The sequence below is a fragment of the Pelodiscus sinensis genome, chromosome Z (assembly GCF_052426305.1).
Source record: "Pelodiscus sinensis isolate ZL-2025 chromosome Z, ASM5242630v1, whole genome shotgun sequence".
Taxonomy (NCBI): domain Eukaryota; kingdom Metazoa; phylum Chordata; order Testudines; family Trionychidae; genus Pelodiscus; species Pelodiscus sinensis.
In genome coordinates this window covers 32,536,576-32,561,952 of record NC_143085.1, presented here as the reverse complement: position 1 = coordinate 32,561,952, position 25,377 = coordinate 32,536,576, and the positions used below count along the sequence as shown (strand labels likewise).

General features: G+C 45.1%; 1 protein-coding gene across 19 annotated transcripts in view; it reads left to right on the top strand.

The window, feature by feature from the left end:
• The window catches only part of ATXN2 (ataxin 2), a 117,954-nt gene that overhangs the window by 68,073 nt on the left and 24,504 nt on the right, over positions 1-25,377 (top strand). For 11 of the 19 annotated variants that reach the window (XM_075898725.2, XM_075898728.2, XM_075898724.2 and 8 more), the window contains 5 exons: positions 215-285; positions 1,135-1,442; positions 2,329-2,392; positions 3,789-3,953; positions 12,908-12,974. In XM_075898725.2, coding sequence (XP_075754840.2) covers positions 215-285; positions 1,135-1,442; positions 2,329-2,392; positions 3,789-3,953; positions 12,908-12,974 — 675 coding nt within the window. The remainder of the gene's footprint in view (positions 1-214; positions 286-1,134; positions 1,443-2,328; positions 2,393-3,788; positions 3,954-12,907; positions 12,975-25,377) is intronic. The other 8 variants (XM_075898718.2, XM_075898714.2, XM_089775281.1 and 5 more) reach the window with 3 other exon arrangements.

The window sequence follows — 25,377 nt, the reverse complement described above, 5'->3', positions numbered from 1 at the left end:
TAGTTAACTGATCAATCAGTTTCTCTCATGCAGTGCTTTGCATTAGAATTGCCCCTGAATGATTGCTTCTCTTGGAGCAGCAACAATTTTCCAAATGTACATTTTCTTTCATTCTTGGAAACTTGATATTCATGTTACTTACAAAACAAATCTCGTAACTGGAGTTATATCGAGTATTAATTTGTGCTTTTCATATATATATTTTACTTGGCAGGTGTATCTTCAGTTGTTTCAGAACATAGAAAACAGATTGATGATTTAAAGAAATTTAAGAATGACTTTAGGGTAAGTGTCTTTTATGTGAGCATTGACTAAAAGGGAAGATACATACCAGGCTTTTCCTTTGATGTTGTGCATTTATTTTCCAGTTAATGAGTTGAACATATTTATCAATAGGAAGATAAGCCCTTAAATTTATGAATACATGTTAGAATGTCATTCAGACAAACATCCATATAAAATGGAAATACAAGCAAATATAAACAGTCAGTGCTGACTCTCTCCTTAATCTGTCTGTTGTGCTTAGGTGTCTGATATTGAGCATATGTAAAATGCAGATTATAATTTAAATAGTGTCTATTGGAACACTAGTTAGAACCTGTTTCTTCACAAGCAAATTCCTACAGCACTTGTGGCACATATAATTAACTTAGATGTAGCTATGTTTCACATCTTCCCTTTCAGAGAACCTTTAAACCCCAAAAGCAGCTATAATATAATTGTTTGCCTAACTTAAAACATTTAATTATCTTTTTAATTATCTGGAGGCAAAAATAACTTCTTAAATTATCTCATCGTTAAGTATTAGTATTACATTGTATTGAATAATTCAGTATTAGTTATGTTTTACTATGTTTTGTACATTGATTAGAAAATTAGGAGGCCTTTTCAGTCCTATCAAATTGCTTCTTTTATCTAAGCCTCTTGAAGTTTATAGACCTATCACACGTGTGCTTATTTCTGTTTTTAGTAATTAAACTTGCACCTTCAGCTGCAGGAGCCTGAAATTATTTTAACTGAACATTTTATGGAAAATTTCTTTTCTTTTTGCATAAGTACTTTGATAATAATTCATGTGTTTTTTGGATTGCTTAATAAGATGATATTTATTGTGTTATCTGTTTGTACTTTCAGTTACAGCCAAGCACCACTCCAGATACAGTGGATCAACTGCTAAACAAAAATCGAGAAGGTGAAAGATCCAGAGATGTGATTAACGAGAAAACAGAATCAAACTCTAAAGAATCTATCATTGAAACCAGCAGTAATGCAAACTCTAACAGTGGCAGTAGCAAATCAAATAGTCCGAGTATTTCTCCGTCAACTAGTAATAGCTCTGATCAGAAGCGGGGACCAGAGGTAACCTCTCAAGGTGTACAGACATCTGGACCTGGAAGTAAACAAGATAAAGAGGATAAAGAAGAGAAGAAAGATACCTCAGAGTAAGAAACTGTGTTCTTAATAAGCAAATCTGGTGTGTATCAGATTTTTAGAATACCCTATAAAGGAAAGAGCCACTGTTAACATGTAGCATTTACAAGAGACCCTTGAGATTTGCGGAATCGCTATTCACAATTTTGTGTATTCACAGATATCTCCCATCCCCCAAGTCCCTCCCCTTACTGCCACTGCCCTACTCTCTTCTTCACCCCCCCCCCCCCATTGCACCTCATCTGCCAGCCTCTGGAGAGGGGGCAAAATGACCTCGAAGATTATGGAAGGGGGCTGTTACAAGGCAGTAGCAGAAGCCAGCATCCCTCCCCTCTCACGTCCTCCCTCTTGCACTCACCATGGTGGTCAGGAGTTGCAAGGAGCAGCACTCACTCCGCTTCCTCCATTCATAGTATTCACGGACTTCACCGTTAGCATTGGTGTCAGGAACATATTCACCATGAATGGGTGAGGGTTTCCTGTATGTAGGATTTAATCTTCATGTTAGGTGGGTAAAGATTATCTGCATTTTACAAATGGAGGAAACTGAAGCAGAAGTTAAATGACTTGCCCAAAGCCATGAAGCAGCTGGCGGCAGAGCTAGAACACTGGTTCCCCTGATACCTAATCCTGCACTCAGTTGTCTAAACGCTGTCCCTTTGTCAGTCAAAATAAGCACCATCAAAATGTGCTTTGTAGAAAGAAGTTGAATTTTTTTCCTTTTTCTTTCCATATAATCTGATTAGCCATGTACCCCAAGTCTTTTCTAGTTTGACATTATTTTTATATTCATAGGATTTTAATAAGTCTAAAACTTGAACTGTGGAAGAGTTCCAGGGAAAAGTTTGCGAAGGAATATTTCTGAACTTTAAATCCTTTGTGTGTTTTTGTGTTTAGGCAAGTTAGGAAATCAACACTTAATCCCAATGCAAAGGAGTTCAACCCTCGATCTTTTGCTCAAGTAAGTTTGGTGGTTGTATTAAGTGATATAGCCTATAGTGACATGCAGCTTCTCAAGTAATTGCACAGGTCTATAATTTTTCCTTGTATTCTGCTAGTTGAGATTTAGGGCCGGTCTACACTGGGATTTTGCACTGATACAGCTATGCCTTTCAGGGCTGTAAAATTTCCACATCCCTGAGAAGTATAGCTATGCTTACCCCATTCCCTGGTGTAGGTAGTGCTAACACCTCGCAGGGAGGTGAATTACTTATGCTGATGGGAGAACCCTTCCTCTTAGTGTAAGTAGTATCTATGCTGAAGCACTACATCAGTGCAGCTCTAGTATTTTTAAATATAGATTATACCTTATGTGTTTCTGACAAGTTCTCCTTCATAATTTAACACTGTACCTGATTAATTATCAGGGTTTTAAAGAAAATTGTTTGGTGCTTCAAACCATAGCACATTTTGAAAAGGGTTCACCATATTTCAGGAAACAAACTACACCTAATTTAGAGTACTATCTTTTTTAATAAAAAAGGCTGTTTTTAAATACCTAGTCTGAGTCACCATTTTAGAGGCTATACTGCATTCATTTCCTTTGGATCATAACCACATAGTCTCTTATCTGCTCCCTCATCTGGTATCTAAACTGGTTCCAAGTTACATTCTACTGAACTATAATGGCAGTATTTAACTTAATGGAACTTAGTCACAGAAGGTCACAAGCCCTCTAAGAAAAATGCAGGACAATGTAGCACTTTAAAGACTAACAAGATGGTTTATTAGATGATGAGCTTTCGTGGGCCAGACCCACTTCCTCTGGCCCACGAAAGCTCATCATCTAATAAACCATCTTGTTAGTCTTTAAAGTGCTACATTGTCCTGCATTTTGCTTCAGCTACCCCAGACTAACACGGCTACATTTCTATTGCCCTCTAAGAAGATTTTCAAGATTTTGGTTTTGACTAACAAAAATTTTTTATCCGAAGCTGTTGCCAGGAAACTGAAAGACAGTCCACTTTTCCCTTGAAAGGTTCCCTCCTCCTACTGGGGAAACAGCTGTGAATGTTACAGTCAGTTTACCACAAGGAGGGCCTGTAGCATCTTTGAAAACTTGGTCTGCCAGGAAATGTGAAGGCATGATATGTCTTCGCCTTCTCCACAGGCAGTGTAACATTTCATTTCTTTTTTGAAGCACCAAATTAGAAAACACTAACTCTAGCACAAACCTTCAGTCTTAAAATCTTGATAAACTTTTCTTTCAGTTTTTCTTTAACTTCACCATGCAATCAAGTGAAAAATATGAACGTTTTAAATTCCTGACTTAAAAGAAGCATAACATGTTACATTTCTATCTGACCACAATGAAATAAAAATGGTATAGATGAATGAACTGTTTCATTTATTTGTAGCCCAAGCCTTCTACTACACCAACCTCACCTCGTCCACAAGCTCAACCTAGCCCTTCTTTGGTGGGTCATCAGCAGCCAACTCCTGTGTATACTCAGCCCGTTTGTTTTGCACCAAATATGATGTACCCAGTTCCAGTGAGCCCAGGCGTGCAGGTAAAAGCAGAAGTAAGCTGTTATGCTAGGTCAGTGGTTCTCAAACTTTTGTACTGGTGACCCCGAGCAAGCCCTGAGTGTGACCTTCCTTATAAGTTAAAAATACTTTTTATATATTTAAAACCATCATAAAAGCTGGAAGCAAAATGGGTTTGGGATAGAGGTAGACAGCTTGTGTCTTCCCAGTTTAAGAAATGCTGTATGTGATGTGGAGGGATAGAAGTGCTCTGTGATCAGTATTTATACCATTATTCATCTGTAAGTTTTGCTATTTTTTAGTTGTTTACATAAATGTTACGTTCCGCAACTACATCTTAACCTGACCTATTGCTTAATTAAGAGGTGTTATTGCAGAAATAGATTTTGTAAGTTCATATCTATACGTTCGCTGGCCCAAACACTGTTGAAGATAGTGCTGAGTTTTGTACCTCAGCCTACCAAATACGTAGTGCAGGGGCTGGGGAACCTAAGGCCCAGGGACTGTATGTGGCTTCCCTGGATCTGGCCCTCTAGGCTAAGGGCTCCCCCCCCAGCATTGAGGAACCCGCACTGGCCCCAGCTGTCTCTGTCCCCTCCCCTGGGCAAGATACCTCCCTCCCCCCTTTCCAAGTACCTTGCCCCTGCACCCTGTCCCCTGCCCCCACCAGCACAGTTGGGGCCACATTAGTGCGGTTTGGGGGGTTTTGGAGTGGTTGTTTTTTTGCATCTCAATTGTGTGGCCCCAACTGACTATTCTGTGGGTCAGTGACTATTCTGTGGGTCAGAACTCAAAACAGGTTCCCCGCCCCTCTCATAAATAAAGACAACGCTGAAACATTTTGTGTTTGACATAATACTTTATTTAAAAATGAAGCCTGGCTAACAAACCCCCAATTGGGGCCAAGCCCCCATCTGGCTACAGCATCATAACACTCCTCCACCCCCCCAGACTCCAAACCTGAGCCTATCATACACTGGAACCCCCTGTCCTGAGCCTCTCACATCCCCAAACTCCTGCATCCCCACATCTTCAGTCTTCTGCCACAACAATCCTGCACCATCCACACACTGCAAATCTGTGTCTTGAGCCCATCATAGTCCCTGCCCTGAGCCCCTCATGTACCCCAGCCCAAACTCCTGCACCCTCATAGCCACAAGCCTGCAGCTTGCTCAGCACCCCAACCCTCCACCTGACTCCATCACTGTCTAGCCTGGAGCTCCCTCCCTGAGCCAGCATCTTCTTCACTATTTCCTCCTGCGCCCAAATTCCCTCCCAGAGCTTGCACCTTGTACCCCTTCCCAGTGCTTTTTTTGTGATGGTATGCCCTGGGATGGTGTACCGGCACCTATTTTCCCCCAGCGCGGTTTTTTGTTTTTGTTTTTTGTTCTTTTCTTTGCACTCTATTCACTGCTATTTTGGCTCTTCATCTTTAACTGGTTGGCCACTCCTGGTGTAGATAATGCTTAGACCTGCCATCAGTGCTGGGGATTGGACTAGATGATCTCACAAGATCCTTTTCAATCCCATGAACCCTGTGATCTATAGGTGTTTGGAAATGCAAACTTCATAACAATAGCTATAATAGTGTGCTATGTATTGGGCAGTTGGAAACTTGAGCCACGGTGTTTCACAATATAAAGATTCAAATAATAGTCTTTTCAGTGAAATGTCTTTTGGGGGAGTAAGGATTAGTGTACTAACGTTGAAGCTGTCCATCTGAAATGTTAAACCAGGGGTTGGCAACCTACGGCATGCCGTAAGTGGCACGTGAGCCAATTTTGAGCAGCACATGCACTGGGAATTAAGATTCCCTTCCTCCCCTGCATAGCGGCTGTAGTCTTGTGGTCACCACGCAGCTGCAGGCTGGAGAACCATCTCCGGCTTCCTGCTGGAAAGGCAAGCAGGGCAGGGGAGTAGAGGCATAGGCAGCCCAGCAAGCAGAGCAAACAGCATGACCCTACTCAGCTTGGCATGGGGCTATCAGGAGCTAAGGGGTTAACACCTCCACCCTCCCTGCTACAGGCTCTGTTCCCTGCTCTGGTAGGGGATGGGGCTGGAGCTGGAGCAGGAGGTCACAAGCTGCTGCCATCTCCATGGAGCACTGGGGCTCAGGCTTCGCTTGCTCCCCATAGGGTGTGTGCGGAGGTGGGCAGCCCTGAGCAGTCTCAGGCTCAAGGCCCCTCCAGCCACAGATTAGCAGCATGCAGGTAAGGGGCAAGCCCTGGCAAAGGGCTCAGCTGGAAAGGAAAGTGACTCTCTCCCTCTGGCCCCTCCTCATTCTAGAGCTGCTTCTGGGGGCTGAGAGTCTCAGTGCTGCTGCCCTGCCAATGTGCAAGGTGAAGGAGGATGCGGGGGCAGGATAGGAGGTGGCAGGGGTTGCTTGAGGGATATAGGGTGATGCAAGGAATGAGGCTGTGGGGAGGGGATTACGGGGCTGAGGGGAGAGAGGCTGGAGTAGAGGGAAGATGTGACGGGAGGGGGGGAATACAATTTTACCTTGCAGAAGCTGCACTTTCTTTACTCCCCACTTCTTTGCCTCCTTCCTCAGCTAGCTATTTGGCTGCATTCTCACCCTCTCACCTTTTCTGCATTATTCCCTCTCTTCCAGCCTCAAACTCCCTCTTGTACCCCCATCCAACACCCTCTCTTGCCACCAAACTTCCCTCTAGACCCTGCTCTCCTCACCCCCTTTTGCACTCCACCTCCTGCCCAGATCCTGTATCCCTATCCCACTTGCTGGCAGCCCTGTCCCAGGAATTGAACCCTCATTTTTATCTTCACCAGTGGTGAAAAAAATGCCCCAAAATTTAATTGAGTAAAAGTACTGCTACTTTGAAAAAAAATGTAATTAAGTAAAAGTTTCCTTCTGGAAAACTACTTGACTGAAAGTACAAAAGTATCACATCTTAATTGTACTTAAGTATCCAGAAGTAAAAAGTAGCTGTCCTATGGAAATCTATTGTTAACCACCTGAATTATCATAAGGTACTATTATTTGGGTCGGGGGCCACACAAGTAAGAGGTATCCCCCCAAAAAACAAACAACAACAAAACAAACAAAACTCCCCTCACTGATGTTGCTCCCAGCTGAGACCTCACTTCCCTGGTGCTCCAGCCCCATGGCAGAGGAGGGACGGGAGAGGAGGTACAGAGGACCAAGTTTCATGGCTTCCCACAGGCTAGATTAACTCTTGGGGTCCCAGGGTTAGCAGATTTTGTGAGCCCCCCAGGCTGTGGGATGAGGCCAAAATGAGGGTATTGTGTCCAGTTGTGAGCCCCCCACTATAGAAAGGATGTGGATGCATTGGAGAGGGTCCAGTGGAGGGCAACCAAAATGATAAGGGGGCTGGAGCGCATGACCTGTGAGGAGAGACTGAGGGAGTTGAGTCTGTTTAGTCTGCAGAAGAGAAGAGTGAGGGAGAATTTGATAGCAGCCTTCAACTTCCTGAAGGGAGGTTCCAGAGAGGCTGTTCTCAATAGTGGCAGATGACAGGAGGAGGAGCAATGGTTTCAAGTTACAGTGGGAGAGGTCTAGGTTGGATATTAGGAAAAACTATTTCACTAGGAGGGTAGGGAAGCACTGGAAAGGGTTACCTAGGGAGGTGGTGGAATCTCCATCCTTAGAGGTTTTTAATTCCGAGCTTGACTAAGCCCTGGCTTGGTTGAGTGAGTTGGGATTTGTCCTGCCTTGGGCAGGTGCCTGGACTTGATGACCTCTTGAGGTCTCTTCCAGCTCCATGATTCTATGAAGGGATCAGTGTGTGGGAGTGGTTTGCCATGGAGTGGAATAGGGATGGGGAGTGGGTGTGAGGTAGGGTGCTGGAGCAGGCTGGGAGTGGAGGTCTGGCTGGGAGGCAGGTGCAGAAGCAAGCTAAGAGTGGGGTGTCTGGAAGAGTGGGAGGGTGCAGGAGCCAGACTGGGGTAGAGGGGATGGGAGAGCTAGGTGGGAGGGGGTGTGTGCAGGAAAGGGATGGAGGTGCAGGGGCTGGCCATGAAGGGAGTGGGGGGGGGGGAGGCAGCTTACTTAGTTCTGTGCTCCCTGCTGCTCCCCACTGCTCCCATTTAGCCAAAATCTGGCCAATGGGAGCAGCAGGGAAGCCCTTCCACCAGCGGTTTCCAGCACAGCATTTCCCCAACCAGTGAGAGTGTGAGCAGCAGTGCATAGTGCCATGCAGCTTCTCCCCAGCATGCTTGATCCAGCCCACTAGGCTAGGGAGAATCTATCCTTTTTGAATGAAAAAGTGTTGATGAGATTATTAAAAAGCTTCTTCATTGGCAGGGTCATTGTGCTTGTTGATTGGTTATTTTTTTAGAGTAAAAAGTACAGTATTTTCTTTAAAAAGCAATTGAGTAAAAGTTGAAATATCACAAAAATAAATTACTTGAGTAAAGTACAAATACAAAAAATAGTACTTGAGTAGTGTAACAAAGTATTGCTACTTAGTTACTTTCCACCTCTGGTCTCTACCCTAGAGGCTAGGGAGGTCCACAAAATCCACTAGTTCTGGAACCCCAGAAAACTAAATCTTATCTATGGAAAAACCTGGACCCGAGTCCTCTCTTCCCCTCACCTTGTGGGGCTGGAGTAGCAGGGGCATGAGGTGTCTCAGTTGGGGACCACATCAGTGAGGGTTGGGGTTTTTTGGAAGAGTGTTTTTGCTTCTCACTTTTGTGGCCCCCAACTAATTTTTCTGTGAGTCGGTAGCTCCCAACCCATAAAAGGTTCCTGACTGCTGCCATAAATAAAGAAAACACTGAAATCTTTTGTGTTGGACATAAATTAATGTTTTACTTTATTTAAAATGAAGGTTGAAAAACTAACATGAGAGAGTTAAAATTCTTAATTCTGTTAAATTAAACCGTTCTTCCTAGCTGTAACTGGTTCAGCAAATATGGTCAATATACCCAGCCTGTTCCTGCCCCCTTCTCCTCCTGGCATGCAGATCTGTAAATAGAAGTGAATAAGTTAAATCTTGGTACACCACTTCTGAAAGGTTGCTACCCCTTGTTAAACAAAGGGTACCTCTCCTATATCTGATAGAATCTAATTTGCATTTTGGAAGCTATGTGCCTCTGTTTTGAATCTACATAGATTTCTGGCTGACAAATAGCCTGTAATAGGTTTGACTATGAGCTTTTAAAACATTGATACCATGAAACTCTAGTCTAGGAAAAGAAATATCAAACATGCAAATTTCTGCAGCACATTTTCTCTTAGCATATCTATTCATCCTAATGTAACTAGAATGTAATGGGTTTATTTTTGGTAATTGCTAAATAATATACAGATTTACTCTTTGAATGGCAATATCTTTTCAGTGATAACACAAAAGAAAGTTAAAATGTTAATGTAGCAGCATATAGTTTAAAATTCAGATTAGTTATGAAATAACTTACTAGTCTTCAAGATCTTTTTGCCTGAGGCTGTTCGTGAACTACAACATTTTGATCACTGAAACCCAACTATTTTACTGCATCATCTTAATTTAAATGTACTTTACTACTCCTTTTTTTTTTAATTCTTTGCCTACAGTGATTTAATGTTTAAGTATATAAATATAAAACCTAAAATTCACAGGTAATAAATAAATACTATCTCATTCAAATCCTAACTAAATAACATCAAAATCTTGAAAAAGCTAGCTGCTTGACCCTCTCATGCTGCTGCTGTCTCTGGGAGGCAGCAACTGGGATGAGGAGGCGGCTCTGTCTCTCCCATGTGTACCAGCTTCCACCTCCCCACTCTGCTGCCTTTGATACAGAGGCAGCAGGTGAAGGTGCATATAACTGTGTGGGTTAACCGATGAGCCCAGGCTTATCAATTAACCAAGTGCACATTAATGTCCCTAGTAGATGCCATTGTGGAAGAGATATTTTAGCTACACATAACTTAGTGCTCTCAAAGCAAGGGGTGGCTATGAGAAATTCTCTGCTCTTTGTTATATAGAAAGTAAGACTAAATTATCTAGTGGTCCCTTTTGGCCTTAAATTTATACATTTAAATAGCAATGTAAAATACCATCTGCTTACACTAAAAGAAGCTTTGAAGAATCAGGTTACACTTGGGTGTGTAGACTTCGAAACTTGGGTCTATATTGTGCGTCCTTGATTCTGGGGGAAGTGTGCGTGGTCTGTATGAAGGTATTTTTCCAGTTGTGTGTCCTGCAAACTCAATATGGAAGTGAAGCTGTGTTCTTTCTGGCTCATGCCCCATCATCATCCATTAATCATCCAAAGCCCAAGATTTTTGGTGATGGGGGACTTCAACTATCCAGATATATGTTGAGGAAAATAACACAGCGGGGCACAGACTATCCAATAAGTTCTTGGTCTGTATTGGTGACTACTTTTTATTTCAGAAGGTTGAAAAAGCTACCAGTGGGAAGCTGTTCTTGATTTGATTTTAACAAATAGAGAGGTACTGGTTGAGAATTTGAAAGTGGAAGGTAGCTTGGGTGAAAGTGATCATGAAATCATAGAGTTTACAATTCTAAGGAAGGGTAGAAGGGAGAACAGCAAAATAGAGACAATGGATTTCAGGAAGGCGGATTTTGCTAAACTCAGAGAGCTGATAGGAAAGGTCCCATGGGAATCATAACTGAGGGGGAAAACAACTGAGGAGAGTTGGCAGTTTTTCTAAGGGACATTGTTAAGGGCCCAAAATCAAGCTATTCCACTGCATAGGAAAGATAGAAAATATGGCGAAAGACCACCTTGGCTTAACCATGAGATCTTGCATGATCTAAAAATAAAAAGGAGTCATATAAAAAATGGAAAGTAGGACAAATGACAAAGGATGAATATAGGCAAACAGCACAGGAATGCAGGGGCAAGATTAGAAAGGCAGAGGCACAAAATGAGCTCAAACTAGCTACAGGAATAAAGGGAAACAAGAAGACTTTTTATAAATACATTAGAAGCAAGAGGAAGACCAAGGACAGGGTAGGCCCCACTGGTCAGTGAGGAGCGAGAAACAGTAACAGGAAACTTGGAAATGGCAGAGATGCTTAATGACTTCCTTCTTTCAGTCTTCATCGAGAAGTCTGATGAAGGAATGCCTGTCGTAGTGAATGCTAGTGGAAAGGGGCTAGGTTTAGAAGATAAAATAAAAAAAGAACAAGTTAAAAATCACTTAGAAAAGTTAGATGCCTGCAAGTCACCAGGGCCCAATGAAATGCATCCTAGAATACTCAAGGAGCTGATAGAGGAGGTATCTGAGCCTCTAGCTATCATCTTTGGAAAATCGTGGGAGACAGGAGAGATTCCAGGAAACTGGAAAAGGGCAAATCTAGTGCCCATCTATAAAAAGGGAAATAAAAACAACCCAGGAAACTACAGACCAGTTAGTTTAACTTCTGTGCCAGGAAAGATAATGGAGCAAGTAATTAAGGAAATCATCTGTAAACACTTGGAAGGTGGTAAGGTGATAGGGAACAGCCAGCATGGATTTGTAAAGAACAAATCATGTCAAACCAATCTGATAGCTTTCTTTGATAGGATAACGAGTCTTGTGGATAAGGGAGAAGCGGTGGATGTGGTATACCTAGATTTTAGGAAGGCATTTGATATGGTCTTGCATGATATTCTTATCAATAAACTAGGCAAATGCAACTTAGATGGGGCTACTATAAGGTGAGTGCATAACTGGCTGGTTAACCAAACTCAGAGAGTAGTTATTAATGATTCTCAATCCTGCTGGAAAGGTATAACAAGTGGGGTTCCACGGGGGTCTGTTTTGGGACCGGCTCTGTTTGATATCTTCATCAACGATTTAGATAGTGGCATAGAAAGTACGCTTATTAAGTTTGCAGATGATACTAAGCTGGGAGGGGTTGCAACTGCTTTGGAGGATAGGGTCATAATTTAAAATGATCTGGACAAATTGGAGAAATGGTCTGAGGTAAACAGGATGAAGTTTAATAAAGACAAATGCAGAGTGCTCCACTTAGGAAGGAACAATCAGTTTCACACATACAGAGTGGGAAGCGACTGCCTAAGAAGGAGTACGGCAGAAAGGGATCTAGGGGTTATAGTGGACCACAAGCTGGATATGAGTCAGCAGTGTGATGCCGTTTCAAAAAAAGCAAACATGATTCTGGGATGCATTAACAGGTGTGTTGTGAGCAAGACATGAGAAGTCATTCTTCCGCTCTACTCTGCACTGGTTAGGTCTCAGTTGGAGTATTGTGTCTAGTTCTGGGCACCGCATTTCAAGAAAGATGTGGAGAAATTGGAGAAGGTCCAGGGAAGAGCAACAAGAATGATTAAAGGTCTAGAGAACATGACCTGTGAAGGAAGGCTGAAAGAATTGGGTTTGTTTAGTTTAGAAAAGAGAAGATTGAGGGGGAGAAAACTTGTTCATCTTGGCCTCTGAAGATAGAAGAAGCAATGGGCTTAAACTGCAGCAACGGAGGTTTAGGTTGGACATTAGGAAAAAGTTCCTAACTGTCAGGGTGGTCAAACACTGGAATAAATTGCTAAGGGAAGTTGTGGAATCTCCCATCTCTGGAGATATTTAAGAATAGATTAGGATAAATGTCCATCAGGGATGGTCTAGACAGTACTTAGTCCCCTGCCCTCATGGTAGGACCGGACTTGATGACCACTCGAGGTCCCTTCCAGTCCTAGTATTCTATGATCATTATTCCTGAACCACAGTAACAATCACCTACACGAAACCTCTTAATGAGTTTATAAATAGAGCACGAAAACTCTGATACACTTGCTTTTATTTCCAGCTTTGTTTTTGGAGACCTATATAGTAGGGAATCGTTGTCCTTCCCATGCTGTTACTGTAATCATTCATTTTATTTTGTTATGAGAGTAAAATCTGTGCAGTTGCTTTTAGGAAAAAACTAAGAATATTTCTAATTTCAGGGTGGTTAAGAACAGTAACGGTGGTAGATTTGAGCGAGAATTCTTAATCTAATCTATTTAAAAGCCTGTTCAAAAAACCACTGCTTCACCAAGTTCTCTTTTATTTCAGCCTTTATATTCTATTCCTATGACACCCATGCCAGTGAACCAAGCCAAGACCTATAGAGCAGGTAAAGGTGAGAATAATACTGCCTGTTTGGATTTAGACTGCATGTAGCATGAATAGAGATGTGCACATTTTATCCAGCTCATGTTAATTTATATTGTTTAATTTTGTATTTTGAATTGGTACAAATTCTTAAAAATCAAAATACAAATGATAAATACATTGCTTTTGTCTGATTAAAAAATCTGGTAAGCTTGATATCAGAATTGCTTGCCTTTTAATTCAGTGCAGAAGGGTTTGACCTGCGGCAAGTCTCTATGCTGTGGGCAGGAAGCCCCAAGCATCGATTTCCCCCATGTGGGGCGGGATTGTGAGCACTGGTGCCCATAGCCTATTCCCAGTACAGAGAGGGGTAGTTTAAGCAGGGATCTTTAGGGGCTTCAGCCCAGTGCCTTGGGCTAATGAGGCCTTGCAAAAAGAACTCCTGACTGCCAAAACTGCAGACTTTGTGCGGGGGGAGATTGATGCCCGTGGGCAAGCGCAGGGTAGCACGATCCATGCTGAGCCATATGCTAGTAAGTGCCCTGCACTCCAACCCTCTGTCCCCAGCTCTGAGCCCCCTTCCTCACCTTAAGTCTTTTATTTCCTCCTAGACACCACACCCCAACCCTGAGCCTGCTCCAGCACCCTAAATCCCACCCAGACTCTACACCCTCATCCCAGCCTCCTGTCTTGAGCCACCTCCTGCACTTTAGATGCCTTGCCCCCAGCCTGAAGCACCCTCCTGCAAACCAAATGCCTCATCCCCAGTCCCATGCCCAGTTGGAACATTCGCTTACTCCTGCACTCCAATGCTTTGTCCAAGTCAGAAGCCCCCTCCTGCACCCTCAATTTCACATTTTTTGCCCTATCCCAAAGGGGCTCCCACAAAATCTGATAGCTCTGTGCCCTCAGAAGAGTTAATCAAGCCATGACTATAGATGTGAGTGAAGGTTTTATTTTTATTTTTTTGCTTGTGTGATGACCCCTGACTTTTTTTTTCCTGTGGGTTAATGGCCCTAGCAGAAAAGAGATTCCTCATCACTGAACTACAGAATAACTACATTTAAAAACATTTTCAAATTTTTTGGATTCTTTAATAGCTGATTGTTCTTAGCTTGCTTATGTGCATTCTACAATAGATGTGCTTGTTCACCACATGCACGGGTGCTAGAAGTCCCCCCAGCAATACCCATAGGGGGAACACCTCTATCAACTCCTAGAGTGGTGCCTCTATGGTGCAGTATAAGGGGTACTGTGCACTCCTTCCCCTCTCTGTTCCTTCTTGCAGCCAGTGATGTTGCCTTCTCTCTGTTAGTTTTCGTTCATTATTAGTTTACCTCTAGTTTAGCTGGTCCTCTTCAGGACTTTAACTCAGATTGGGGCATACGATGGTCCTCAGGTTTTAAGCTTGGCAATTCTTGCAAATGGTTCATGCCAGTTAGTGACCCACATAGGAGCTGAGTGAAGTGCACATCAGTGAGAGGTGCAAGATTTGCAAATCCTTCAAACCAATGACTGTGAAGCAGTGGGATGTTCAGCTTTGTGCCCTCCTGATGAAGTGTGCTGTAGTCCTTTGCCCCTGAGCCAGGCACTTGCGCGTTTCCATTTTTGAGGGCCACACATTTTCTTAGTGCTCCTGACTTACTGGAAAACTCAATTTCTTCTCCCATTTGGCCTTCCAGGTTCTTCGAGTGATGTCCCTGTGGGTGCTCCACTGTAGGTGTCAGGTTGCCTCAGCGCCATACAATGGAGTTTCCACACCAGTAACTGGTTGGGCTGTGCATGCTCTCCAGGTGCCATGTGTTGTTCATGCCTTTTACTTTGTATGCGCGGCCCAATCTCAGTTTCTTTGTTGCCGCCCTCAGCTGCAGATGGAACTCGCCTCGCTTCTTTGAATTCTACCTCAGAGAGATGCACTTAGTGTTAAATTTAGAGTTTTTTACAGTTAGTACTTTGTGGTTGTCTTAGTCATTTTTGTTTCGTTTGATTTAATATAAACTAATGGAGCCAGAAGGTCTGACTAGCTGCCGACTAAAAAAAATGAATGAAGAGATTCTACCTGTCTCCTCACCATGCCAGAGTCACCAGGTTTTAAAAAATGTGACAGCTATCATGAACCCATGCCTGTGTTGGATGGGCACTCTTCATGTATCAGATGTCTCAGTGAGCTGCTTATCCCTCAAAAATGCCTCCATTGCTCCAAACTCACTGCCCTAGCTTGTTGTGACAGGGAGCTGCAACTTCACATGCTCCTCTTTGATAAGGTGTGACGGCGCGTTGGGGTCCCCCGTCTCCTGCACCCCGAAATGGCACAAACAGACTGCACCAGCCGGTGGAATAGAGGAAGTTTATTGTCTCTCCAGGATACAGCACAGCACAGATGTAATCTGGTCCCAGAGCTGGGCTAGGATGCCTCAGGCCCCCTTGAGATGGGGGAGACTGGGCCCCTAAACTCCAGCCCCTTCCCCTAGGCTCTCCTCCATGCTCTCAGACAGCCAGCAACTCACTAACCCTCTTCCAGCCCTGCCCCCCAGCTAGGGCAGCATTCCACCTTCCTTTGTTCCTCTCCATGGGGGTTGTCTGGCCACTGGTTTGCATAGTGACTCATCCTGTTTTGCTGGGTCGTGGTACCCACGGCAGCCAGTGGGGGTTACCCCAGAGCCAGCAGCATATAAACCAGCCAGGTACCCCCACTACGTCACATAAGGCTCTTCAGTCTCCTGACACTGGGGACTTTTGCTCTCACATAGAGCCTTCTAGGCCTGAGAAGAGACGGGCCAGCTTGCCCACAACGAAGGTAGTGAAAAAAAAAACTAATGGAAAGAGAGTCTCTGTAGTGTGCTCCTTGCTCCCCAGATCAGCACCAGTGACAAACTGGGTACTTCTGGCACTGTGACTGCCCATTCTATCAAGTCTGTGGAACTGAAACCACGGCACGAGACAGTGCAGATGCCAGTAGCTCCATCACCAGCGCTGATTACTGCCCTGGCACTGGTTAAGCCACGTGCAGCGGACAAACCTTCCACCTCATCTGCACCACCGCCACCTACAGAGCCCTTGCTGTTGATGAAGGCATGGTCAAAATCTAACCACAGGCCTGCCACACCGGAAAGCCCAGAACTAATTTTTTTCCTGGCACCATCGTCACCAGTATTGGTGCTGCGCTCCCCAGCACCAGTTGAGCGTTCTTCCTATGATCACCACACATGCTCACAATTCTCGACTCCCGACGCATAGCTACACTGTGCCTCAGACAAATGAGGCATATTTCTTCTTCACTGCTGCCTTCTTCGGGGGGCTCGGCTAGATCTCAGAGATCCTGGTGCCATCGGTGCAGAGTGCCTTTGAGGAGGATCACAGGAGTGTCTTCTCTTCCACACACTCTTTGCCAGCGAGATCATACTGTGCCATCTTTAAGGCACTGTTGTCTCTATTATTGCCATCCTCCATGGATGATAGTGGCAATATCCGCCTTTTTATTATAGACATTGGTCACCTAGCTGCAGGAGGTCAGTATCCAGGCACCTTCCCAGTTCCCCACCTACACCATCTTCTAGAACACCACCTTCCTTTCCCCAGGTGAGTAACCAAGATGCTGTGGATCAGTAGGAAACAGAAGAGGGTCAAATAACACCTAACACCTCACCCCCTGATCAGTCTTCCTCATCTGCTAATGAAGCAGTCATCCCGGGGGATGTCCCCCTGGTGGATGACTTCAAACTGTTCCAAGAACTCTTTAAAAGAGTGGCCACAAGTCAACAGGTACAACTCATGGAGTTCCAGGAAAAGAAGACTCTCTAACCTTCTTAAAGAGCAAAAATCACGCTTCCAGTAGACAAGGCGATTATGGATAAGATCAGGCAAATACCTGCATCTATCCCTCCCACCAATAAATGTGCCAGTAAAAAGTATTTCCTCCTCCCCAAAGGTCGAGGCTTCTTATTTACCCACCTCTAACCCAATTCACTGGTGGTAGATGTTGCCCAACACAGATCAAAGTTGCCTCAATACCGTAATACGCCCCAAGACAAATGTCTGGACTGCTTTGGAAGAAAGGTCTATTCCTCTTCTATGTTGCAACTGCACATAGCAAACTATAATGCCTTCCTGACAAATCATGTTTTTGGATAACTATTCCAGATTAACCAACCTGATGGATTAGCTTCCAGATAACAAACGACTTGTGCTTGAGTCATTTGTTCAGGAGGGACATTCCACGGCTTGTGCAGCCTTACAGATGGCTTTATTATGCAGAGGACCTCCTGTTTCCAAGTTGCAGGAGTCTCTGAAGACCTTCAGGGGAAGGTGGAGGACCTTCCCTTTGATAGGGAAAAACTTTTCTCTGCGAAGACTGATGAGGTCCTTCATACTAGCAAGGATTCTTGAACCACACTCCAAATGTTAGGGATGTATACACCTCCCTATAGATGGAAGAGATTCATACCTTATCAACACCACCGTGAATCATCATATTGGAGGAGCCAGCATAGAACTTATGACCAGTCTCATCCCAAACATCATGTTCAGAGGAAGTCCCAAAACAACAATTGCTCCTCTGCATCCTAGTCCACCAAACAGCAGCTTTGAGATCCGTTGGGTGCCTGCACAACCTTTCCCATGTCTATCTTTACCAACACACTGATTTTTTTCACCACTGCTTGCGCTCTTTCTACCATCGCTAGGCTGCCATCACATCAGATCGCCGAGTCTTGGAAATAGTTGCATCTGGTTACTCCATTCCATTCGCTTCATTCCCCCCCACCCATTCCACCTTCCTTGTCCCTCTTCAGGGATCCCTCTCACAAAGACCTGTTCAGGCAGGAGATTCATCTCCTCCTGATCATTGGAGCAGTAGAGCGCTAGACAAGGGAGATTGGTTTGTCGCCCTCGACCTACAAGACGCTTACTTCCATATAACTATTCACCCATCTCATAAACAACTCCTCAGTTTTTATAGCATCAGAACATTTTCAGTACTGAGTCCTACCCTTTGGCCTCTCCTCAGCTCCCAGGGTATTTTCAAAGACCCTGGCTGCCACAGCTGCATACCTACATTGTCAAGGAGTGATAATCTTCCCCTACCTCACCGATAGCTTGAAAAAAGGTTAATTCCAAGCAGAGACTCTGTGCATAATATCCATCACCAGAGATTTGTTTGACTTCCTAGATCTCATTACCAATGAAAAAAAGTTCCACCCTTCAGCCCATTCAATCTCTAGAGTTTATAGGTGCTCTCTTCAATTCCCCTACTGCTCGGGCCTACCTGCCAACCCACAGATTTTGGACAATACAGGATTTGGTCACCATAATTACCTGAAGTCCTTCTGTGTCAGTTCTGTCATGTTTACAGCTGATGGGCCACATGGCTGCTGTGACATACACAATGCAGCAGCACGCTTGCCTACAGCTCTGCTCCATCCAGCATTGGCTAGTATTGGTCTATGCTTCCTCAAAACATTGAGTTCACAAACAAGTCTCTCCCCGTTCCATAAGTCATAACCTCCCTCAAATGGCGGACCATCCCAGCCAGCCTGCTGGCAAGGGATGCATTCCCAGTGTGAGCAACCATCAGCCCAGGTCACAACCAGTGCCTCCATGGTGGGATGGGGAGCCCCCCTTGATGGTCTGTTTGCCCAAGGCCAGTTGTCCAACTACAAAGCATCTCTGCACATAAATCTCCTAGAGCGCCGCGCTGTTGCCAATGCCTGCAAATACTTCCAGTCATGCATAGCCAATTCTACAGTCAGGGTAGTAACTGACAGCATAACTATGTATTACATCTACTGTCAGGGCGGTGCTCGATCCCATTTGTTATGCACCGAAGCATTCTGTCTCTGGACCTGGTGCATCACCGACAGTGTAACCCTGACAGCGTCATACCTACCAGGAATCATCAACACCGAAGCAGACATTCTAAGCAGGGTCTTCAATATAGATCATGAATGAGAGAGAAATCAATGAATACTCTGGCCCATATTTCAGAACCGGACGTATCCCTCAATCAACGCCAAATGCCTTGTTGTTCCAGAGCGGGTCTAGGACACGGTTGTTTAGGGGATGCTTTCCTGATATCTTGGAAGGCTCACCTATTTTATGCCTTTTTCCTGATTCCATTTTTTCTGAGAGTCATCGACAACATCAAAACAGACAATGCCTGAGTAATCCTCAGAGCTCCCTCTTGGTCTACACAGACCTGGTTTACTTATCTCTCTTGGATGTCTCTTCAACCTCCCTCTCCCCTTCCCTGCCCACCAGAGCTGCTAATCCAGAACTGGGGAATCCTGTCACATCTCTACCCCCAAACACTGCATTTGACACCTTGGCTCCTGGATGGTTTCAGAATGCAGAAACACTCTGCTGAGAATAAAGCACATCCTCCTGCATATCAGATGTAATATCATACGGGCTACTTATCTACAGAAATGGGAGAGATTTTCACAATGGTGCATGCAGAACTCTTCTGAGACACACATACAACCCCATTCCACATGATCCTGGACTACCTCCTTGATTAAAGCAATCAGACTTATCCTTACCATCACTTTGAGTTCAGCTTGCTGCCATCAATGCGTTCCATCCCCCCAGTGGAGGGACATTCTGTGTTTGCACATCCCACCACTGGACGTTTTCTTAAGGGCCTCCAAAACTTAATCCCACTTTGTGAACCTCCACCACCATTATGGAGTCTGGAGTTGGTATTGGACACATTATCTCGACCTCTATTCAAACCCTTAGCAACATGTTCGTTGTCTCTAATGACCTCTAAAGTGGTTTTCCTTTTAGCAATCACTTCTCCTCACAGGGTCAGTTAACTGGCAGCCCTCACAACATCACCACCGTATACAGTCTTTACTAAACGCAGTGTTATATTGCTCCCCCATCTATCCTTTTTACTGAAAGTGTGCTCAGACTTCCATATCAATGAGCCAATCATACTACTTACCTTCTACCCAAAACTGCACTCGTCCACTCATGAAGCACTCCTTCACACTCTGGATGTCAGGAGGGCCTTCTCCTTCATTGACCTCTGTTTCATAGTCTCCTGTATCATACAGTGCTACACAGTACATCACAAGCCTCTTCCTGCGCAACCTCGTGCACACTTCACCAGGGCAGTAGCTGCATCCATGTCGTCCTTAAGAGGTGTGCCACTCCAAGACATTCATATGGTCCTCTGACCATACCTTTATGAAACATGCAATCTTTCCAACAATGCGGTAGTAGCTATCACAGTGCTTTCCATGGCTAATAGATGGTGAATCAGAAGCCTGCCTTCCTTACTCCAATAGACCACTGCTGTGAATTCACCTGCTTTCACAGTGGAGCACCCATGGAGACATCATTGAAGAAGAAAAGGAAGTTACCTTGTGAAGTAACGATGGTTCTTCGAAATGTGTGTCCCCGTGGGTGCTCCGCTTCCTAGCTTCTTCCCCCTTCTTTGGAGAGATTTATTCTCTTGTTTCTTCCTTTAGATTCTCGGGCGTCCATGAGGAACTGAGGAGAGATTGGGCCGTGCACTCAAAGGCATGAACAGCGCAAGGTGCCTGGAGCGCATGCATGGCTTGACAAGCTACTGCTATGGAAAACTCCAGTCTCCAGCATTGCGGCAACTCGACATCTACAGTGGAGCACCCACATGGACATACATCTCAAATAACCGTCATTATTGAACAAGGTGAGTTAACTTCCTTTTTTCACTAAGTACATGCTGGTAGTGGATGCTTACCTCAGGTGTTGGAGCATTCAAATCTTTCCATACCTCAACAACCGGCTGGTCAAGGGCAGTTCCAGGTCCCTGGTCCAGAGACAAGTTGATTTCTGCTGCCTATATGCCACAACCCATTTCTGCTGGTAAATGACAAAAAGTCCACATTGGTACTGGCATAAAGGATGGAGTTCATTGGAGTGGTACTAGACACCATAATTGCCAGGGTATTCCTCTGCATGGAGAGGATCAAGGCAGCTGCTCATCTTATTGAGGGCAATTGAGAGCCGCCCATAACAACAACCAGAATGTGTCTACGCTATTTGGGACATATGGTAACATGCACTTCTTTCTTGGGTAGTGTCCCCATGGGTGCTCCATTGTGGATGTTGGGCTTGTCCCGGTGCCGCAGATCAGAGATCTGTTAGCTGTTGTCTGCTGGACTGTACATGAGCATTGGCCATCTTGGGGCTTTTCGTGCTGTTTCTAGTCGTGTGGTCCGGCTCCCGCCAGTTCCTCCTAACTGTCTTCGGGCATAGATGGAGAAACAGCTCCCTTTCCTGTTGTTTCTCAAACCTGAGAGGAGAGAGTCAATTTAGTTGTAAATAGTTATTCTATCATTATTAAGTTAGAGTTAATAAGTTGAAAAACAAAACAAAAAATTTTTTTTTCATAGTACTTAGTTTTAGGTAGTTATATCGTAATGCCTGGCTCCCCAGGCTTCAAGAAGTGTGCGTTATGCAAAGATTCCATGCCTGCTTCAGATGAGCATTCATTCTGCATAAAATGTCTTGGTGAGGGGCGCATTCCACAGAAGTGCCCCCACTGTTCAAAGCTGACTGCCAAGGCAGGCAGAGACCACAAAATGTGTCTCAAAATGTTACTTTTCGACAAGGCCCTCAGGCCACAGTCAGACCCTTCCGTGGAGGCGCCTTGCCACGTTTCAGCCAAGATGGCTCCCAGGAAGAAGTTTCCTTCCCTGTCTCACTCTTTACCACCGAGAGTAAGTACGGGTGATGAGCCGGACACCTTAGGACTGTCGGTGACCCGTAGGCTGGAAAAGAAAAGACCAAATGCCAAATACTAAAGGCGGTCATACAGGAAGGTTTCGCATCTTCCTGCTTGACGCTCCACATTGCATTAGACGCAGCCGATACAGCAGCCCGGACCACAGCAACATCTGTGGTCATCCGGAGGGCATCATGGCACCATATGGCAGCAACTCACAAGGAGCTTCAAAACAAAGTTCAGGACTTGCCATTTGATGGGCAAAACTTATTTGCAGACAAGACAGACCAGGTTCTGCATTCTGGAAAGGACACCTGTACCACACTAAAGACATTAGGGATGTATATGCCACCTTTCAGGTGGAGATGTTTCACACCCTACCAAAGGCAGATGCCACTCCCCTATGTGCCACCCCAGGGAGACAATACGACCCTCAAAGAGGAAGACAACGTCCCCAGAGGCATCGTCCACAACCACTTAGACCAGCTCATCGGTATTGTTCAACAATCAAGTAAGAAGAAGGTTTGATTGGAACATTGAGGGATTGCAGACCATTCAGTTGCTATCCACCTGCAGTGTCACCAAAGTGCTTTTCCATCATCGTTTGAGGCCTTTTCAAGACCGTTGGGCCGCAATAACATCAGACCGATGGGTCATGCAGCTTATAAAATCTGGCTACGTGATCCCATTTTTATCCCTCCACTCCTCCCCCTCCCTCCCTCTTCAGGGACCCATTTCACGAATCTCTTCTTGCTCAAGAACTATCCCGCCTACTTGACATAGGAGCGATAGAGAGGGTTCCAGAGACATTTCAGGACAGAGGTTTTTACTCCCTTTATTTTCTGACCGAGAAAAAGTCAGGGGGATGGAGGCCCATACTCGACCTTCGACAACTCAATCATTTCCTCTGCAAGCAGTACTTCAAGATGGTAACATTAGCAATGATCATTCCGGCATTGGAACAGGATGACTGGTTTGCATCCCTTGATTTACAGAATGCCTACTTCCATATTGCCATTCATCTGGCCCACAGGAGATTCCTAGTAGGTAAGGCCCATTACCAATACAAGTTCTTCCATTTGGACTATCCTTAGCCCCAAGAGTTTTCTCCAAAATGCTCACAGTAGTGGTGGCCTTTCTTTGTCGCCTAGAAATTATCATTTTTCCGTATCTAGACGATGCCTCCTCAGAGCACGTTCGTTCGAGGAAGCCTCCGACGCCATCATCATCACGAGGCATTTGTTCGACATATTGGGGCTCATACTCAACATTCAAAAATCCTCTCTTCTGACACAGCAGTCCATAGAGTTCATAGGAGCCCACCTTGATTCCACCATGGTGTGCGCCTACCTACCTGCTGCCAGGTTCTGTATCATTCAAGATCTGGTACAAGTCATTACCATGAACCCTACCGTAGCTGTTCTCACATGTGTCCTACTGTTAGGACACATGGCGGCGAAGAAACTACCTCCGCTGCCTTCAGCACTGGGTGTCCAAAATATACGCCCCCTGGCAGACACAATGTACGCAGGATGGTGGTAGGCCCCATCATGGTCAAGTGATCCATTACCTGGTGGACTGTGCCTCTCAGTATGAAGACAAGTATGCCTTTTCACAAACCACAGCCCACCGTTCAGCTCACAACAGACGCCTCTCTGCTCGGATGGGGAGCATACATGCATACCATTTTCGACAAGTGGGGTCACCCTTCAATCGACACACAGTATGGTTTGAGAGTGGGTATCAGCCTAGCATCCATAGTGGATGCCTTCCTCTACACCTGGGGCCACGAGCTAATGTACACATTCCCTCCCATTCCGTTAATATCAAGGGTCCCGGAGAAGATAGTTATGGACAAGGCAACAGTGATTTTAATAGCACCATTATGACCCCACCAGACGTGGTTTCCTTACGTGTATCGAATGTCTCCTCATCGTCCATTCCATCTCCCCAATCATCCAAATCGTCTCACAGGATCACGGCCGAATACTATACCCGCGACCACATCTCCTCACTCTTGCTGCATGGTTCCTAGTTGGTTCAAGCAAACAGAGATGAGTTGCTCCCAGGAAGTAAAAAATGTTCTTTTGCACAGCAGGAAATCTTCCACATGCACTACTTCCTGCAGAAATGGCAGATTCCCAAAGTGGTGCTAAACTTGTAATCTGATCTCTACCACTAGCCCATTGCAATTGATACTGAACTATATCTTACACTTTAAACAAGCTGGACTCACCCTCTCATCACTCAAAGTACACTTAGCGGTGATAATGGCCTTTCACCAGCCAGTAGAAGGGTTCACCCCCTTTTCTCACCCAACTACAAAGAGATTCCTCAGAGGCCTTACCAATCTCTTTCCCGAACACAGGCGATCTCCAGACTCCTGGAATGTAGAATTAGTCCTAGATACGTGAATGCGTCCACTATTCAAGCTCTTGGCTACATGTGACATCAGTACCCTACTGATGAAAGTGATATTTCTCCTGGCTATTACATCCGCTACGAGAAAGGGAGAATTAGCAGTCCTTGCAGCTACTCCGCCATATACCATCTTTACACCACAGGCGGTTATCTTTCATCCTCAACCGTCCTTCCTACTGAAAGTTAATTCCGCCTTCCACATAAATGAACCCATCATATTACCAGTATTTTATCCAAAGCCCCATACCTCGGAGCATCAAGCAAGACTACATGCCTTCGACGTACACAGGGCCCTTGCCTTTTACATCGAAAGGACTCGCGAATCATGGAAATCTCAGCATTTGTTCATCTCAATGGATGGCTCGTTCGAAGGGTTCCCCACTCTCTTCGCAACAAATTTCTAGAATAATCATTTCTTGTATAACCCACTGCTATGAACTAAGGAACAGGCCACTTCCGCACACCATCACAGCCCACTCCACAAGAGCGATGGCCTCTTCAGCAGCTTTCCTCAAGGGCTTCCCCTGAAGGACATTTGCCGAGCAGCCACCTAGTCCTCGGACTTTACATTCACGAAACACTAAGCTCTACAGAACATGATCATGACTGACGCAGCTGTAGCCACTGCAGCGCTATCCATGGCGGCAATCCACTGACTCCGATCCTGCCGCCTTCTTTCCGGCTACTGCTGTGAAGTCACCCACAGGGACACTACCTGAAGAAGAAGTTACTCACCTTGTGCAGTAATGATGATTCTTCGAGATGTGTCTCCCTGTGGATGCTCCACTACCTGCCCTCCTCCCCTCTTCGGAGTCTGTTCTTTATGTCTTTCAGATCTTGACGTTCAGGAGGAACTGGTGGGAGCCGGACCGCGTGACTAGAAACGGCGCAAAAAGCCGCAAGATTGCCGTTGTGCATGCGTGGTCCCACAGACAACAGTTAAAAGATCTCCGATCTGCTGCACTGGGACGAGTCCGACACCCACAGGGGAGCACCCACGGGGACACACACCTCGAAGAACCATCATTACTGCACAAGGTGAGAAACTTCTTCTTACATGGTCTGCCATGCCAAATTCCACCTAACCCCCCTGCAAAAGTGGCTGGAGTCAGTCTTCTCCAAGTCCAGAGATTGTCTGAACACGGTTCTCACCATCTCTAAGCTCGTACTTACCTCCTTCCAATGCTGGACAATTCCATGGAATATGCTTTGGAAGTCCCATTCCAGAGCCTCCCTCCTGTTGTCAGACTGATATCAGATGCATTCGACTTCGGTTGAGGAGCCCATCCCAGGGACA